At 45.0% G+C, this 17,700-nt stretch overlaps 1 protein-coding gene across 1 annotated transcript; it reads right to left on the bottom strand.

Moving 5' to 3' along the window:
• Nucleotides 1-336: 336 nt before the first annotated feature.
• On the bottom strand, nt 337-2,943 carry LOC136540133 (mitochondrial succinate-fumarate transporter 1-like). Its single transcript, XM_066532130.1, is given in 3 exon segments — nt 337-884; nt 886-1,119; nt 2,386-2,943. Coding segments are annotated over 3 exon segments (1,002 nt in total). The 5' UTR covers nt 2,854-2,943; the 3' UTR covers nt 337-584.
• Between the last annotated feature and the right edge of the window lie 14,757 nt (nt 2,944-17,700).

Genomic DNA, 17,700 nt, shown 5'->3' on the forward strand with positions numbered 1-17,700 from the left:
ATCTGAAAATCCTATGTTCCAAAGGGCCGTATTCATCTACAGCCTGGTACCTTTTTTTTATTCTCTTGATTGAAAAAAGAGGTTGGTACTGGAAAAACAATTGCACAAGTAGCAGGACGAACAGTGTACGAGAAAGGCCACCCTTCGAATTTTGTCATGGGCTGCACTATCACTTCTGGCCCAGGTACAAATTATATCTATGGCCCGGCCGGGCATAAAAGGGACCTTCAGCTTTTCAGATGAACATAGATTCAATCATCATCATACACACTAAGTCACTAATGCTGATGCAGTTTAACAACCATAATAGCCACCAGAACGGAAATATTCTATCTCGGTCCAAAAATGGAGTTTCATCATTATTCGACAACAAAATAGTACAAGAGTTCATTGCCTCCATCAATGGCAACATATCAGGTGCAAACCAACCAACCTATGCAAATTTGGAAACTCTAGGCAATGAGCAAATGAATATCCAGGCACTGGAACAGTTTACACTTAATGGACGGCTTCCACGTCTAACCACCGATTCAAAATCATGAGAACCAACCAAAAAATTTCAGTGCAGCACTGAAGTAGGATGGTCAAATTTGAACTGGCTGCAGATAAGTTCGTTCATAGAGGCCCATCACCTGATCAGCCACTGCCCACATTATAGCCTGTCCAGGTGGAATCCTCATGAGCCGGGGAAGCAAGCCTTTCCACAGGGCTCGCAACCCCTCTTCGGTATATATTGTTCGTATGGCATGGACCATGCCTTTGTACTTGATGTCACCAGTTCGCCCTTGAGCCATCAACCTAGTTTTCACAACATCGAAGGGTCCTGTGCAGACAGGGCCTGCGGTTCCTGCAAGGAACCCAGAGATCATGGACTGCCATGGCAAGGAGCACCTTCCCGTCCCCTTCATGCTTCTTCCATAGAACAATATCGAATGTGTTCTTGGCTGAGAACATTGCCGCTTGATTTGTACCATTGCGCATGACAGTTGGTAATGCTCCAGACCAAAGACCAAATATGCCTTCCTCTCGAACTATAGTTCTTGCGCAGTGTATGGGACCTTTATATCTAAGCAAGTCTGGGCTTAGCCCTTTTTGTTGTTGCAATCTAATCTTTACCACCTGCATCCATGACAAAGAATACATGTTACAAAATTCTCGCAATTCTGTATCAAGCAGAATGTCACTCACAAAAATGAAAATTGCTTGCCTCCCACAAGTGGGACAACAAAACACACGAAAAGCTGCTGAAGTTTATGCAAACTGTAAGCATATTACTGGTTCTAGATCCTGACCTTACCTCAAAGAATATGGAAATGCACACAATGCTCGTTTGGCTTGGGGTGATTCCATTTCCAGATGGCACTGGTGTAAATGTTTCACAGAACATCGTACATCCAATCAACAATAAGTGAGATCAATTTTATAACAAAGAAATATAATGCATTTTTCCAGAAATCTCTAATTAGTAGGTACTCCTTAATCATTCCATGTCACGATAAAGTATCACTGTGAAGAGGGACAAGCTGGACATTACCTATGCCCGCTTGGGACAACATAAGAACTAAACAGTAAGCTCCAAACTGGTATTCAAAATGGCAAAATGCAGTTGTGAAGTTTGTTATTAAGCTCCTGATCCATGACTAGAACAGAGCATGTTAGTTCAGACTGAAGCATACAAAATTGCGATCCTAGTACTATCCCATTGGTCCCCTTTGTATCTAGCCTTTGTTTTCCTTACATAGATAGATGACCCTGCTTTCGTCATGTTAAGCAAAACTATGGTGTATGTTAGCAAGGGCCAGAGAGGTAATAATTAAAAAAAAAGTGTTTCCATTGAACAAACGGACAGCATGGCTATGATAAGAATTACTTCAACCTCAGTCATAATCAAGTTAACACTGAAGGAGAAACAGGTGATTGACAGCAACTTCTTGGCCAAATGTGTTTGACTGCATCAGGGTTTTAACATACAGTATTCCCCAATTGCTCAATCACTGCCTTAGTCGCGGTTCTAGCAAACTTCAAATTGGCTGCAAAGTACGTAGCTGTCATTTCTTTAATCCCAAGCTGGCACAAATGCATCCAGCACCACTAAGAGACAAGAATAAACAATTATAACCATTCTTCTTCTATACAGTAAAGATGCCGCTTTTACATCGGTAATCTGAACGTAAGCTCTCTCACGTTGGTATTTTTTTTTCAGATAAAAGGAAGCAAGTAGTTTATTCAACAGGAAGCATCTAGTGTAGTATAAACGATTTGTGTCTAAACGGCAAACCGTTCTTGTGCGAGCAGTGTAAGTTGGCTATAGGATGCACAGCAGTGATGCCAGGGTAAAAGAGAGTTCAAAGAGCGACTGAGGAACATAGGGATGTTCAATCTTACCTCGAAGGGGGTGACGATGAGGAGCGCCTCGATGACGCCAGCGCCGAAGCCGGAGGCGAGGCGGCCGTGCGCGGAGACCTTGCCCGTGGTGGGGTCCTTGAACGCGGACTGCAGCACGGCGTTGGAGCCGAGGCGCAGCGCGTACTTGAGGGTGAGGTGCGTGGCGAAGGGCGTGAGCCCCTTCCAGAGCGCGCGCACGCCCTCGGCGCGGGCCACGGTGGCGCCGCAGTGCGCGATGCCCCTGTAGGCCCCCGTGCGGTCGAGTTGCAGCCGCGTCTTGACGACGTCGATGGGCTGCAGGCAGCACGCCTCCATGACGCCGCCCAGGGACCCCGCTGCCGCCTTGACGTAGGGCGGGACCGGGGGCCGGCCGCCTCCGCCTGCGCGGCGCTCCTCGGACGGGGAAGCCGCCCCGGGCGACGCTGCTGCGGCCGCCGGCGGCGGCGGCTGAGGCGAGGAGGCGGTCATTCGGGAAGCGGCGGCTGCCTTACCGGGTTTGGCGTGGAGGAGCGGATCGGGCTCTTCTTTCACTTTTACCGCATCTCAACAGCGCGGGTTATATAGGAATCGGCGCCACCGCGCCAGGCTCAGAGAGGCGTCCGCTTGTGCGGTCCGCGACCACCTGCACTATACGTGGGCCCACTTGCTAGTGGCGGGGAGTAGTACGCGCAGGCTGCAGGAGCTGAGGCACAGCCGGCTGCCACTTCTAGCTCTAGGCATGTATAGATTGGAGTTAGGAATCAGTATTTGATATTATAGTATTTTCGTTTATATTTGATAATTATTGTCCAATCATGGTGTAACTAGGCTCAAAAGATTCGTCTCGTAATTTACAATCAAACTATGTAATTAGTTATTTTTTTATCTACATTTAATACTCTATGTATGTGTCCAAAGATTTAATGTGATAGAGAAAGTAAAAAAACTTACAATCTAAACCAAGCCCTAGGGAGGACTGCGCCACCTACCGCCGAATCCCGTATTCCTCGGCGTCCGTGCACGGTGCACATGTGCTCGTGCCGTCAGTCGTCAGGCGGGCATCGCGTTCTGCACGCTGGCAGAGACGAGGGGCAGATGGAGTGCTCGCTCCATTCACGGCTCTCCGCTGGCTCTGGCTGTTAGGGGCTGTTTAGATTCCAAAAAATTTTACGTAGTATCCGTCGCATCGAATCTTGCGGCACATGCATGGAGTATTAAATGTAGACAAAAAAAATTAATTACACAGTTGATCGAGAAATCGCGAGACGAAACTTTTGAACCTAATTAGTCTATAATTAGATATTAATTACTAAATACAAACGAAATGCTACACTGAGCCAAAATCCAAATTTTTTTTTATCTAAACGGGGCCTTAATGTGATCGCAGATGAGATGAGAGCCGCGTGAATGCACAACGCGTGATCCATGCGTCTCAGCAAGTCAGCATCTGCGTTCCGGGACGTCACGTCACGGGATAATAACTAACGGAAAAACAAGGACGACACTCAACTACTCCTAGTAGAAGCATGTCTGCAGCGTGCTTACCCTTCCAAAAGATAAATTTCGAAATAAAAAATATAACTAAATGATACTATTAGTTCTAAATTACAAGACGTTTTACTTCGTTCCTCTGTCTTTCAATTTTTGTAGCCTGCCTTCTTTGTTGTACTGAATGGTTTTTCTTAGAGTTAAATGCGTCGTTGGTCCATTAACTTTTACTCATGTTTTACTTAGCTTCATCAACTACGAAAGTGACTTTTTTAGTTCCATAAACTTTTGAAGTGATGTATCTCTAGTCCATACTCCTTCATTTATCTTTTTATTCTGACGTGGCGGTCCACGGTGTCGCTGCATGCATGCATGGCGGGAGCGAAACGGCCGAGCAAGCAGCCCAGCCACTCGTGCGCGCACTCCATGAGCGTCCGCGGCGGCGTGTTCCTGGGCCTCGCGCTGGCGGCACCCTTGGACTCGACGAGGCCGCGGCGGCGTACGTCGTGTTCTTGCACGCACCACAGCGCCACCTTAACCGCCCGCTCCACCTCCGTGGCGTCCACGGCCTCGTCGCCGCCCACCACCCGCCACACCTCGCCGCGCACCAGCCACTCGTGCGCGCACTCCATGAGCGTCCGCTCCTCGCCGGCCTCCTCCAGCTCCATGCTCCGCCGGCACGTCACGATCTCCAGCAGCACCACATCGTAGCTGTACACGTCCGCCTTCACCGTCAGCGGCCCAACGCCGCGGTACCACTCCGGGGCCAGGTACCCGCGCACCCCCGTGAACAGTCCGCGTCTGCTCCGGCAGCAGCAGCTTCGCCAGCCCACTGCGGCTAGTCCAGCTCGTCGTGGAGGTAGTGCAGCCACGTGAGCCCGCAGTAGCTGTTGAGCCCGCACGCGCCCTTGACGTGGCACCGGTCGTCCTGGCCTGATCCACTGGACGCTGGTCGTCCACGCGCCCCCCGACGCGACGGCGTGGCGGTACAGGGGGAGGACCCCGTCGGGGTCGAGCGTGACGCGGTAGAAGACGTCCGTCTCGCCTGGAGACCGCGCGGTGCCAGGCCGCGTCAGGTTCTTGGTGTAGTTGCCGTTGTTGCCGGTGACGTAGAGCACGCCGGTGGCGTCGAGGCGCAGCGTGAGCGGGAAGCCGATCTGGAACGTGCCGGTGGCCCAGTACGCGGAGTTTGCGGTGTTCTCCGTCTGGACCGGGTACAGGACGAGGTTACCGTCGTTGAGCTGGTTGGTGAGGCGGTACCTCCCCGTGGCTCTGTCGGTGAGCGAGACGCTGGAGAAGAGCTGCGCGCCTGGGACGAGGTCCTGGCCTAGGAGCAGGGTATCGGTGGGCGCGGCTGAAGGTCGACCAGACCATGGTCCTGTTGGCGTCGTAGAGCATGAAGCTACCGTCGTCGCGCATGGCGGCGGCGGCGGCCGGCCGGGGCGGCACTGCGAGGTTCCGGTCCTGGCCGTCGGCAGGGCCCGTCCAGACGAGGCGGCCGTCGTAGGTGAGCCAGAGCGCGCCGCCCATGGACGGCGTGTCGTTGCGGTTGGCCGTCCACGTGACGGTGATGTTGGGGGTGGTGGCGAGCCAGACGCCCACGGCGAGGCCCCCGTCCGTGGCGTAGAAGCCTGAAAGCGAAGCGGCCCGACGGGGACGGCCAGCCGGCAGCCCGCGGCCGCCTGCAGGGAGGTCCCCTGAGGTGACGTTGGTGGTCTGCTGCTGCGCGGCACCCTGGCGCGGAGCAGCAAAAAAAAGGGTGGCGAGCGCGAGCAGCGATAGCATGGGGGTGGGTAGAGCCAGTGGCGCGTGTCGAGTGGCTAGGGCTACTTGCTCGGCCGTTTCGCTCCCACCATGCACGCAGCGACACCGTGAAGGAGTATGAACTAGAGATACATCGCTTTAAAAGTTTATAGAATTAAAAAGTGGATGAGCTAACATCCGGGGTAGGCTCATGCGCTCTCAACCGAGCTCGTGGTAGGGGCAGGATCCTCTGTCGTGGGCGCACTTGCGGCATCAACCAAACCAAATAAAAAACACACAAAGATAAATCCATCCACAGGGTGGTCTGGCGGAGCCAGGGCAAGTGTTGCCCATGGTGCAGCACCCGTTACGAGCCAATAAATATGCTTTAGCAGTACATGTATTTTCAGCTAGACTAATAACTGTTCACTTAAGCTTTATTTTTCTTTCATAATATTTCAACATAAGTATCAGCCTAAGCTAAATTTTAGTATAAGCGAAGGTGTATTTGGGAAGCTAAATTCAAACGTTTTAGCATCAATGCCGCTAGAACAGCATAAAGGACACCTTTAAGACAGTCTTAGCTCCGCCCCTGCATCCACCGAAACAAAAATGAGATAGGACGATCTCATTCTGTCTCGTACTGGTACATTTGCTATCACTTCTCACTTCTCGGTATGTTCTGCTTCTACCATTTTCGGGTGGAAAGCAAAAGCATGGCAGGCTTGGACACGCTTCCCTGGGAGTCTGGACAACACGACTGCACAGGACCTCGTGCGGGGCCCGTATAGCGTGGATACTTGGGCCGGGATTAGGCCTGGGAAGGCGACTCGGGGGCCTTGTTCTAGGCTCACACGGCACGTGGGTATGGCTCTATTTGATCTGAGGACTAACAGTCAGTTGATTAATTTTAAACTCTAAAAGATCCAAATAAACAAACTAATGGTTAATTCACCAGTTATTATGGACTAGTTGTTAGTCTAGTAGTCCACAAATATAAACTAACATGACTAGTTGTTAGTCTCATGGATCCAAGCAAGACTAAATACGAGCTATTTTTTTGTGTTTTTACTCTGTGGTATGCTACGTTTTTTCTCTATCGGACTTTGCGGTATCGTGGAAAGTCGACATCAACAATTTGCAGTATCATATTGGCCAAAAAATTAGGGCAAAGACAATGTGTCTTGCCCAACTCATTCGATAAAAGGGTTGGGGTCTATTGATACGAGTAAAATTAGAGTTTTCAAGAAAAAATGATTTTCACCTACGTGTGGGGCGTATGGGTAACCACTTATAAGAGCAATTTCACTGATTACCATATCTCCTTTTCTTTCATTTGGTAATAAAGGGGATTGAGAAAACGAGATTCTAAGGAATCGAGAATGTATGCTGCAATAGATTAAACAACATCACTATTATAGTATATTAGGATATCTCTAGATACAGTAGATTATAATCGTGTAATCCCGGCTTGCCTAATCTCTAAGAGAGGTTTCTTGCCTTATCCTAAATTTATATCTAAGTTGTCCACTCTACCATTATGAAAGATAATGCAAAGTAACCTCCTAATGCTTTGAGTTACCTACATAAAAGGTGATATGAAGTAACTCATTCAGTTTGTATTTAAATTGCCCCCTCCACCATTATAAAAAGTAAACTAACACAGATCTAAATCTAAATAGTAATATAAGTTATTACAAAAAATAGTTCTATAACTTAAAAGTACACTATATATATATATATATATATATATATATATATATATATATATATTAAACAATTTTACCACTACTAAATTAAATGTAAGCGTAAATGCTATGTACCAACATAACATGTATACATTAGAATAAGTACTCTGCACTTATTCAATAGTTTATCCATCATAAAAAATATTTTCTTAATAAACCACAAACCAATGACACCAACAATTCAATTTAGATTATATCAATACTATACAACAGTAAAATTTCAAGTTATTATTTTAGATAAGTCTATACATATTGATGAAACAAGTTGTTACATAAATATTGGTAATTTATTGTTAATAACTCTATGTTTTGTAAAACATTACTACTACACATTTTTTTTTCTAGCAAATTCAACATCCTGAATGTTGTGGTGCAGGTTGAAACAACTATGGTAGAAGAGCGCAACCACAATCAAGAATATATTTTTAATAAAATACCAAATAAAAATTTAGATAAAAGGTATAATAGGAAATATTGTTTCAACTTAACACGTAAATTAAAAAAATCGAAGCAAGTAATAAGATCAAAAGTTTAGTACAACTTCTCTCAGAAGCGTTTCTCCGATAAGCTGCACAAATAAAGTAAAATCATAGTCAAAATAAGCAGGTCTAATTCAATTTCTACCTTTTAGTATAAATAGGAGTGGTGGGAATAAATGCGGCCAGAATAAATTGTGAAAAAGCGTGTTGTTTGGCTATTGGTTTCAAGCTTATTTTAACTATAAGCAGCTTATAAACTATACCAAATAGGCCTAAATTGATGTAGCAAGAACTCATGCTTAAGTACCGATCGAACACCTATTAAAGACCAACATAGGTGCAATGTAAATTATGACAACATATATCTTGACGTCTACTGTGAGGTCCTTAATGAAGCATCTAAATTAATCCTTTAATCCTCACAAGATACGTTAATAATCAAAAGTATCCTTACCATTAATTCAATTGACTCTAACTACCGTAGAATAATAGCCCTCTAGTCAATTCTATTTTCTAAAAAAAAGTTATGGATTTCTAGCATTAGGAAACAAACCCCAAAAATTTGCGTCTAAACTACCAACATCTATCATTATGAAAGATAATTTAAAATAACATCTAAATTTATTTTTTCGAATGCCGCATATACCATTATAAAAGATATTGTTTTAACTTGCATCTAAATTGCCCACATCCACCGTTATAAACATAAACTAAAACGACCCTTAGTTACGTCTAAATTTACTAGTAAAAGATATTATGAAAAGATAATTAAATAACCATAATGTACAATACATATTTCTAAGCTACTCAGTTCTACCACGGTTAAATTAAAGTAAAGCTAAATGCTAGTAATTAAGTGTCACCGTGTATAATGCATTAATGCATACATTACTAATAAATATTTTTTTATTGTTTACTGACAAAAATGTTCTCATAACAGACCACAAATTAATGCAATGACATTGATAATTCATTTTGAATTATGTGAAAACTTCACTGTAATAAAATTTTGGCTACCTATAGTTTAGTTTTAGCACTATAGTTTTATACAACAATACTACTATTATATGCATATGATTCTTTAATAAAGGAAGTTCAACATCTTTAGTGTTGTTATGCAGCTGAAACTATTATTTATGTCTTTATAGTAACTACTTAGAGTTATAAAAGTATATAAATAAATGGGTATTGTATTAAAAAGAGAGAAAGTTTTACTAATTTTGATTACGGCATGTAGATTTATCTACAATTTTTTTGTAACATAAGATTTTAGGATGTGTGAAGGATTGTTTGATGGGCAGTAAACTATAAATGCGAGGACACCACGTACTCCTACTTGGGCTATATTATAACAGAAGTGAAATCCTGTAAGAAACTTTGGTCAAAATTAATCGGAACGCGGTAAGTGCGTGGCATAAAGACGGATCAAAGGAATCCCTCGGTCGACGCAATCACCTCAGAAGAGGCGAAATTTTCTAAAGCTCGTTAAGTCTGCATATACTGATAATCACAAACCTTGACTAGAATTGCTTCATAAGAAAATGACTTGACTGCCTCTTCGTTGGTCTCAAAAACACGTGGCCACGCGTAAATCGACTCGAGCCTACAATGGAGATCGTAGTTGAACTAGCATATTTTGATATGTTAGTTGTCTTCGAGAGAGTGATACCATACAACTTAATCATTCGATCGGTAGCCCCACAGTATTCTACGCGGTTTCCTCCGCTTATGTACTCCAAAAGGAGATCTCAAATTAAACACGGGTTTCATGCTGAAGCCAAAAAGAAAAATGAGTAGATATCAATATGAGTAATGAAAAGAACACTAGGGCTACTTGGATGTCATTGGAGGCTTCTTAGCGAGACGTGATCGTCGGTCCATTCCGTCCACGTCTGATAACTTCAGTCTTTCAGTTTTTTTTTTTTTTGAGACACCAGCAGCTGTATCCTGTCCGTGTCCTATAGTGATTTTGTTGCTTTGATGAAGGATTGCAGGTTGATGGGGTGCGGAGGACAAACACACACATATACACTTCATAAACTTTGATTGAAAAATAGAGGTCTAAACTACTATTAAAACTGGAGTGTCAAATAAGCAGATATTAAGAAAAGATCAGGGTATGGCGCAAAGCTTAGTATTCTTTGTTTTGGATTGAAGGACAAAAGCGACGGCCAAAGGGGAGCTAAATGGGAGCCTCAAATTTCTTTCGAAACTTTAAGCCGCTATGCCAAAATCACGACCCAAGAGCAAAGACACTAGAGAACGTTATATCTCAAGCCAACGGGTGGCTAGGTACCATTGGTGATGACTAAGAGGTACAACGGATCAACAGAGAACAGACGAAAACAAGTGCTCAAAAGAACGAGAGAAAACAACACAATCTACACAGGCCCGGACTGTCTGCCGTAGGGAGCCCAGACTGTCCGCGGGTCAGGTCCCAGACTGTCCGGGGTTGAGGGCCGGACTGTCCGGCGTTCAACTCCTGAAAACTAAACGATGAGAAACAGTTCTGACCTGGGCAGAAAGAAGAACGGCGGACTGTCCGCAAGTCAAACACCAGAAAACGAATTTGTTGAAACAGTTCTAGGCACGCTTCACCAACAGCCCTGGACTATCCGCGGGTAGGCCCGGACTGTCCAGCGTTCAGAGCAGCAAAACACGACCAAAAGAAGACCTTCTGCTCGCGACATGAACAGTACAGCGGCTGCCCGGGGGTCGGGGGCAGACTGTCCGCGAGTCGCGAAATCAGCACGAACAGAGTCGCTCGAAAAATGCTCGGAGCAAGAAAAATCCCGATTTGCGACCAAATCAAAACCAATTGCCACAAAATTTTAACCACATGGTCACAAGGCAATATGTGAGCTACATCTAGGAGATCATCGCCCAATTTAAAGCCAATCAACGGGAAATTGGATGAACACGAAAAACACCGGTTTTCCAACCCTAGAGCTGGATTCGTCCCGATCTATGTGAAATCCCTCGGTGGAAAGGCTCAACTCAAGTCCTAGTTCATCTCAGTGCAAAAGGAACAAATCAAAACAGTCTTAAAACGACGAATCGAACCACACAAGAGAAGGAGGAAAGGAAGAACACGAAGAACACAAAAGCGATTCACAAGAACAACTCACAAATCAAATCCTGGAGGACACGAGGAGGTTAGGGCCTCCATTCCCGTTGTAATCTTTGGTTCTGTAGAGGACCGTGACGCTTAAGAGGGGGGATGAATTAGGCAACTTAAAATTTCAACTCTAAACGATGACCTCTTTTTTCATCCTTGGCAAAACCTATGCAAAAGATAAACTATCTAAATGTGCAACTACGATTTTGCTAGTGTGTTGCTATCTCTACCGCAAAAAGAGTAATGCAAACAACGTAAATACGGAAGCTAAAGAGCAAGGTAGAGATATGCAAACTCCCATCGATGACTCCGATATTTTTATCGAGGTATCGAGAAGCGCGCAAGCTTTCCCCTAGTCCTCGTTGGGGCCCCTCACAAGGAATCCCTCGCAAGGGCCAAGGTCCCGGTCGGATAACTCCGTGGATGACTTCGGGCCTTCCCCACACGCAAGTGGGTCTCCGGTGTGCCTTCCGGCAAGCCTCTCCTGGACCGCTCCCCGCCGTCTTCACTATCAAGCTTCCGGCCGAACTGCTGCAGGCCTTGTTCCCTCTGGTACACGGTGGCGACCACACCACAAACACGGTTGGTGTGATCTCGCAAGACTATAAGCCCCTCCGATGTACAACAATGGTGTACGCAAACACCGAGTAGTAAGAGGTATGCAAACCTCATTAAACATTAATCCTAAACCTAGAGCAAGCGCATAAGCAATGGTCTAATCAACCTAAGCACTCCGCAAAGCACCTACGCTAATCACCTAATGAATTACTAAGCATTATACAAGTGGAGATAACTAAAATAGTGTATCAACACCCTAAATATGTTTCCTCAGCTCCATACTTATTAAATGGCCGATTGGGGGGTCTATTTATAAGCCCCACTGAGAAAGTAGCCATTGGGAATGAAATTCCGCTTTTCTGCTACTTACCGGACGCTGCTGTTCCTGCGTCTGGTCGATTAGCCGCCAACGTTCGGTCAGTGCTGTGAAGCTCGTTACTTCATGATCTTGCGTCCGGCTTGGTTCCTACCACCGTGCTTGGACTTTGCTTGATATCTTGGGTCTTCTCTTGTGCTTCTAGGGTCTTGCTTATGGTGTTGATCGTGGGATCATCACGTCGCCTTTGTCCAAGTCACATCTTGCACCCTATTGAACCATTAAATAATCGTTTACAAATTCATTAGTACAATTTAGTTGTGTTGGTCATCAAACACCAAAATCTAAAGTAAATGGGCCTAGGGTCCATCTTCCTTATAGGTTCTTACACAAATTATCTAATTTGGGGACCTCTCTCACAAGAAAACCTAAGGGGAGGGGAAAACCTAGAGAAGGATGAAGCAAAATGAAAGAGATGAGAGAGATGGGAGCTCACTCATCCTATTTAACAGGGCTATTACACAATCCTAGTTTTGCCCTTAGATATTTTTGAGTCGAACCACTTAACCCGAGGGCACTATGGTCCAACCCGAGGTAATCTTCATCCGACGACCACCGCGCCCTTCATGAGATAGCTTCGCCTCGACGCGAGCTCCTCTATGCCACCACGTGTTGTCCGTTCCTCCTCGGAACCTTTGGCCAGGTTTTGAGGCCCAAACCCGTGAAACTGGCCACCGATGGTTTAGAGGTCCAAACCACCAAACCGCCCATGAGCAGCGTACTCCATACGCATCCCTCGCCACTCGACACGTGTCACCGCCATCCTCGATTAGCCGTCAGCCAAGTCCTCCTGAGCCTCGCTCAACTCATACATCCGCCATCTTGACTCGGTCAATATGGTCACTCCTATGTACACTTGCGCTTGTCGATGTCCTGGATGTCAGCCATCGCGATTGGTCACCTGGTGTAACACCTCGGTGTTAAGCATGCATTAACATTTTGCAAATCATGAGCATAATCATTATTATGCATTCATAAGCATGACATGAAATATAGAATTGTAACATACTAATGAAACATGTATGTTGCATAGTTTTGTTTTAATAGATTGGATGCTATGTTTGTTTTGCCATGTGTGTACCTTGGTTGATCACTTAGACCACTTAGAAGTAATTAGGATGCAATTTGGAGCAAGGTGTATATTCAAAGTTTTCTCAAATTTTGCTTTTAAAAATAATATTCTAAAATAGGGTTTTTGATTTAAATTAACTTTAAATCTATAGTTCAAAATATAATTGGATTTTGGCCTTACTCCTTTTGACAAAGTTGTAGAGTTTAAATTTCTAAACAACTTTTATTTTTACCCCAAATCCTAAAAATAGTTTTTGGTTGCTCAAATTTGTGATTCAAATCAGTTGGGAATAGAAAATAAATTGAAAATTTTGATTTGCTTCTTACCGGGCCGCCCGCCCCGCTTCTGGCCCAGCTGACAAAGCTGGCCCGCAGCGCTCGCGCTCGCGCTCCCACGCCGCGCCACGCCCCGTGTTTGGCCCAGCGTCGCTTCGCTGGCCCAGGCCCACGCCGTGCCGCTCCCATGCGCGGACGCGCCACGCCCGCCTTCCCCGCCTGCCCGACCGCCACGCGGCGTCCGTACACAGGCGGCGAAGGGCAGTTCTCCGACCAGCGCTCGGCTCAAGAGTAGACCAGATGCGTGCTCCACCCCACGCTCGTCTCACTTGCTGCCTTGTCCCCCTACCTCTCGCTCAGCAGCAGCAGTGCAGCGGCCGTCTGCCACCGCACGCGCACGCTCCCTCGCCGGAGTTGGCTCATCCGACAACTGAAGCTCGCCATCGACCACTCCATCTCGCCCTAAGCTCCTCCTCCACCTCGTGCATCCCGTGCTAGCACCTTCTCACCGTGGTAAGCGATGAGTCGCCGGTAATCGCTCGCCGGAGCTAGGTCGAGTTCACCGGAGATGCGTCGCTCCGTGGACCTCGCCCCTCCGTCCTCCTTCTCGCCTCCTTTTTACGCACATGAGCACCGCACGAACACGGGGTAGCTCTCAAGCCACTCCCCGTGCCTCATCTCGGCCGGAGATGGCCGGCCGACGTTGAGCCAGGCCACCGCGCCGCCATGGATGCCGGTGAGCTTGCTCCCAAGCTCCACTGGCCCCGATAGATGCACCGATAGGTCCACCTTGGCACGGTGGTCACGTGCGTGGTGACCTCGTCGCCGGCCACCTCGCCGATGGCAAGCTCGCGCCGGTCAGCGCCGCCTCCCCTACAGCGGGTGGCTGGCAGTTGGGGCCGGCTGACCCGTGGGGGCCCGCTGTCAGCACCTTGGTGTGAACCTGGGTGCACTGCACCGGGTGCACCCAGCGTTTTCAACGGCTAGATTTTCGTTTTAAAAGAAAAAGATTTCTGGAAAATGCTTTTAAAGGATTCTAAAATACATAGTTACTGTTGTGGTGCCCCAATTTTGGTGAAACAAATTTTGCTAGGTTTCTTGTGACTAGATCGATCTGTTAAAAATATTGCATATGGTTTTTGTGATACTTGTGTATAGGGTTTTATTTAATTCTTGTATTTGCTGTTATCTTAGAAAATGTCTAGTAAATAGAATAATTATTAGAAAAATATGGTTCTAGTTTTGTTAATCTCCTTTAGTGATGTACTTTGTAGAAAAAATATATGTCATGCATGTTCTGTAGAGAAATATCGATGTGTAGTTCAAGTGCCTTTAATTGATGATTTTTGTTATTTTGATAGAGAGCAAAAATTGTATAAAATATGTGTATGATAATTTTTGTGTAGTGATTGTTTACTGTGTAGAACATAGGAAAAATATTAAATCTGTTGTTTGATACTTTTCATAATACAAAGTATTTTCATGCTCATATTTATGCCATAGCTTGTCATTTTTATGTAGGCTATTTTACTTATCCAAATGCCATGAAAATTTTATGGTAGGCTACTTAGAGTAGTACTATGCTGCTATAATTTTCTCAGATTTTTCTGTGCTACCAAAATGGGTGTTGCTGTTCAAACCTAGTTTCAATTAGGGTTTAATTAACCTTTTTAATGCATGTTTAGTTAATAATGTTTGCTTTGGTGTATCTTTGAAGCATCTTAGCTTGCTGTGGTGACTTGGCATGTTACTATAGTGGTTGTAGTAGTAGTATAGTAGTACATGTTCTTGGATAATGTTGGCTACCTTGTAGAAGAGCTTTACTTCTACTATGTCCAATAAAGTTAAACATGTTCATCTACATTCCATGCATCATGATCATTATATGTCATCTCTCCGATACACCTATGCATGAGCACTTATACATCTGCATCATATAGGATCGCAGGAGGAGTTGCTAGTAGCAGTTCAGGAAGAGCAGACCGGGACAGATCCACAAGAAATCCAAGCACAGGAGGTGCCAGAGGAAGAGGAGCAAGGAGAGGACTTGCCCGAGTGCGTGGATCATCAACCTAGTTCATTCGAACGAGGCAAGCCCCAAAGCATTCTAAGTCTCCTACTTTATAAAAGCAATTCTTTCTATATATGAGTTTATATATTGTTGCATTAAGTTGTAGGAGTTGATTAAAACCGTTGATGCATTTATTACTATCCTTGCCTACCTTATTACCTTTTTACCCTGTTAGGTAGGGATCGAATAACTGCTTAGCCTTGCTTAGACTGGTAGCGATCGGTGATTTCCGGTCACCTACATTTATAGGTGGTTACTGGAAGAATTTAGCTATGGAAAGAATGATATCCTGGAATTAACCATGTGATGGATAATTGGAGGCCAGACGGAAAAGTTGGAGGCAACCAGATAGGGTTCTGGGGTGCTGTTAGTTTTTCATTTGTGTCGATTAAGGACCGATCGTTGCTCATCCCTCTTGTCATGTTGAACGTATGCCTTACATTTAGCTGGCCGAATAAAGTACTTTTCGACCGCGAAGCTAGTGACACTATTTGAGCCGAGATAAACTCGGATTGGTAGACTGGTGCTGAAGGGGGTATGACGGGGACGCGAAGAGTGAGCCTAAGGTGCATCCTGGCTGTCGGGCAGTCCTTGGGTAGTGCGGTCCATGACTGTTATCCCATGGCTACTTGGAAAGTATCATTAGTGATCTATAGCTTACTTGATCGGTGAGTGTGGTTTGTGTGAGGAATAAATCACCAGCTGGTTAGGAATCGATTCGAATCGCCATCGCTCCTGGATAGTGAGCACTTGACTCGAGCTACAACATCATAGTAATTATGATGGAACACTGATGGTTATCTAGATGGTATGGGATATGCTAAATCTAAGTTGGTAACTGAATGTTATTGGTTAATCAAGTGATTGCTATAGTATAGGTGCTTACCTAGATGGATAGGTCATAATAAAGATGATGCAAAGTACTTAAAATGGTTTCTTCATGATAGCTTATTCTTTTCGCAAACGAGTCAGCTAGCCCACTAAAGAAAGCCTTGCATAATCCTTGGTGTCACTTTATTTTGGTTTAAGACGGGTAAGTCTAGCTAAGTACCTTCTTGTACTCAGGGCATTGTTCCCATTGTTGTTGTAGATGGTCAAATGTACTACGGCTATTGCATTAACTGCCTGTACCCAGCGATGGGTGACAACTAGGACCAAGGGCAATGGTCACTCCGTATCTCTCATCTGATGCTTTTGTTGGAGATGACTACCTACCGGTACTGTATCTGAACCAAAAGTGTGTGTGTGGCTTTAAAACTAATTGCTTTCGCTATTTCAGTTTGAACTTGGGTTGTAATAACTTTATGTTCTAAACTCTGATGTATCCAACTGTCATTGTGAACTTTATGTAACATGTGACGGTAATTGCTAAACTTGTACGATCTTGGTTTGTATGTTGATTGGTTTGAAATCCTTCGTAGTTTCATGGACTACCGGGTTATACGGGCTTAAGTTTGCTAAATTATCTGCTTCGGTGGAAGATTTCCTTACTTAATCTCGTATAATTGGTCAGTTCTGTTACAGCTGGCATCAGGGCAAGGTTTAGAAGGTTACTGTTCATGCGTGTATTTAAAACAAAAGGGGTTTTGTGTTACAAAACTAATTACAAACTTATAGTATATAGGTGTTTCAACCTCTAATTTAAAACTTAATAGTGTGCCAGTGGTCATATCCTGTATGCCCAGTTAAGGACTCTAGGTGGCTTATTTAAGTACTGACTTGGGGGTCTTTGCATCATATTTTCTATTTCGTTGCTCATACGATGTGCTATTGTATGAGTGCCATTCACTTGAGTGGTAATGTATGGATCCATTGCCTCTACGCCTCGGTAAGTGAGAGTTGTGAGAGCATGATCGGATACACTGCCGATCTAGGGAAGTGCTTATATGATGCCAGATTATTTACATGCCATACGTGTGTTTGTATGAAGGTATCTAATGTGTGGGGAATTCCGTCCTGTGGTGACGATGCCGTCGATAGGACGATGGTTCAGGTAGTTGCTACCGTTGTATGCGTATCTAGGGATGCGTGTAGAGCGAGTAGATTACTTTACTGCTTTCGTGCATATTTTTCATACTGTTAGGGTTTGGGCTAAAGTGGATCTTTTGCAGGTACATAACAGCGCTATCATATAGTTCGTATTAGCTACGTTTATGAGAGACCGTTGTATGCCACCGTCTATGCCGCTAGCAATTGTTATTTTTCCTAAGTTTGTGAGAACGTATGGAACGTGCATGCATCATGTTGTTACATATCATTCATGGCATTGTTCCTCCCCTTATAAGTTGATTATCTCATTTTGATAAAAATGACAACTTAAAAAATTTTTGCTACAGATGGCACGCACAAAGCAGACCGCTCGCAAGTCCACCGGAGGCAGAGCTCCTCGCCATCAGCTTGCTCCACGT

This window comes from Miscanthus floridulus, chromosome 2 (assembly GCF_019320115.1).
Source record: "Miscanthus floridulus cultivar M001 chromosome 2, ASM1932011v1, whole genome shotgun sequence".
Classification (NCBI taxonomy): Eukaryota; Viridiplantae; Streptophyta; class Magnoliopsida; order Poales; family Poaceae; genus Miscanthus; species Miscanthus floridulus.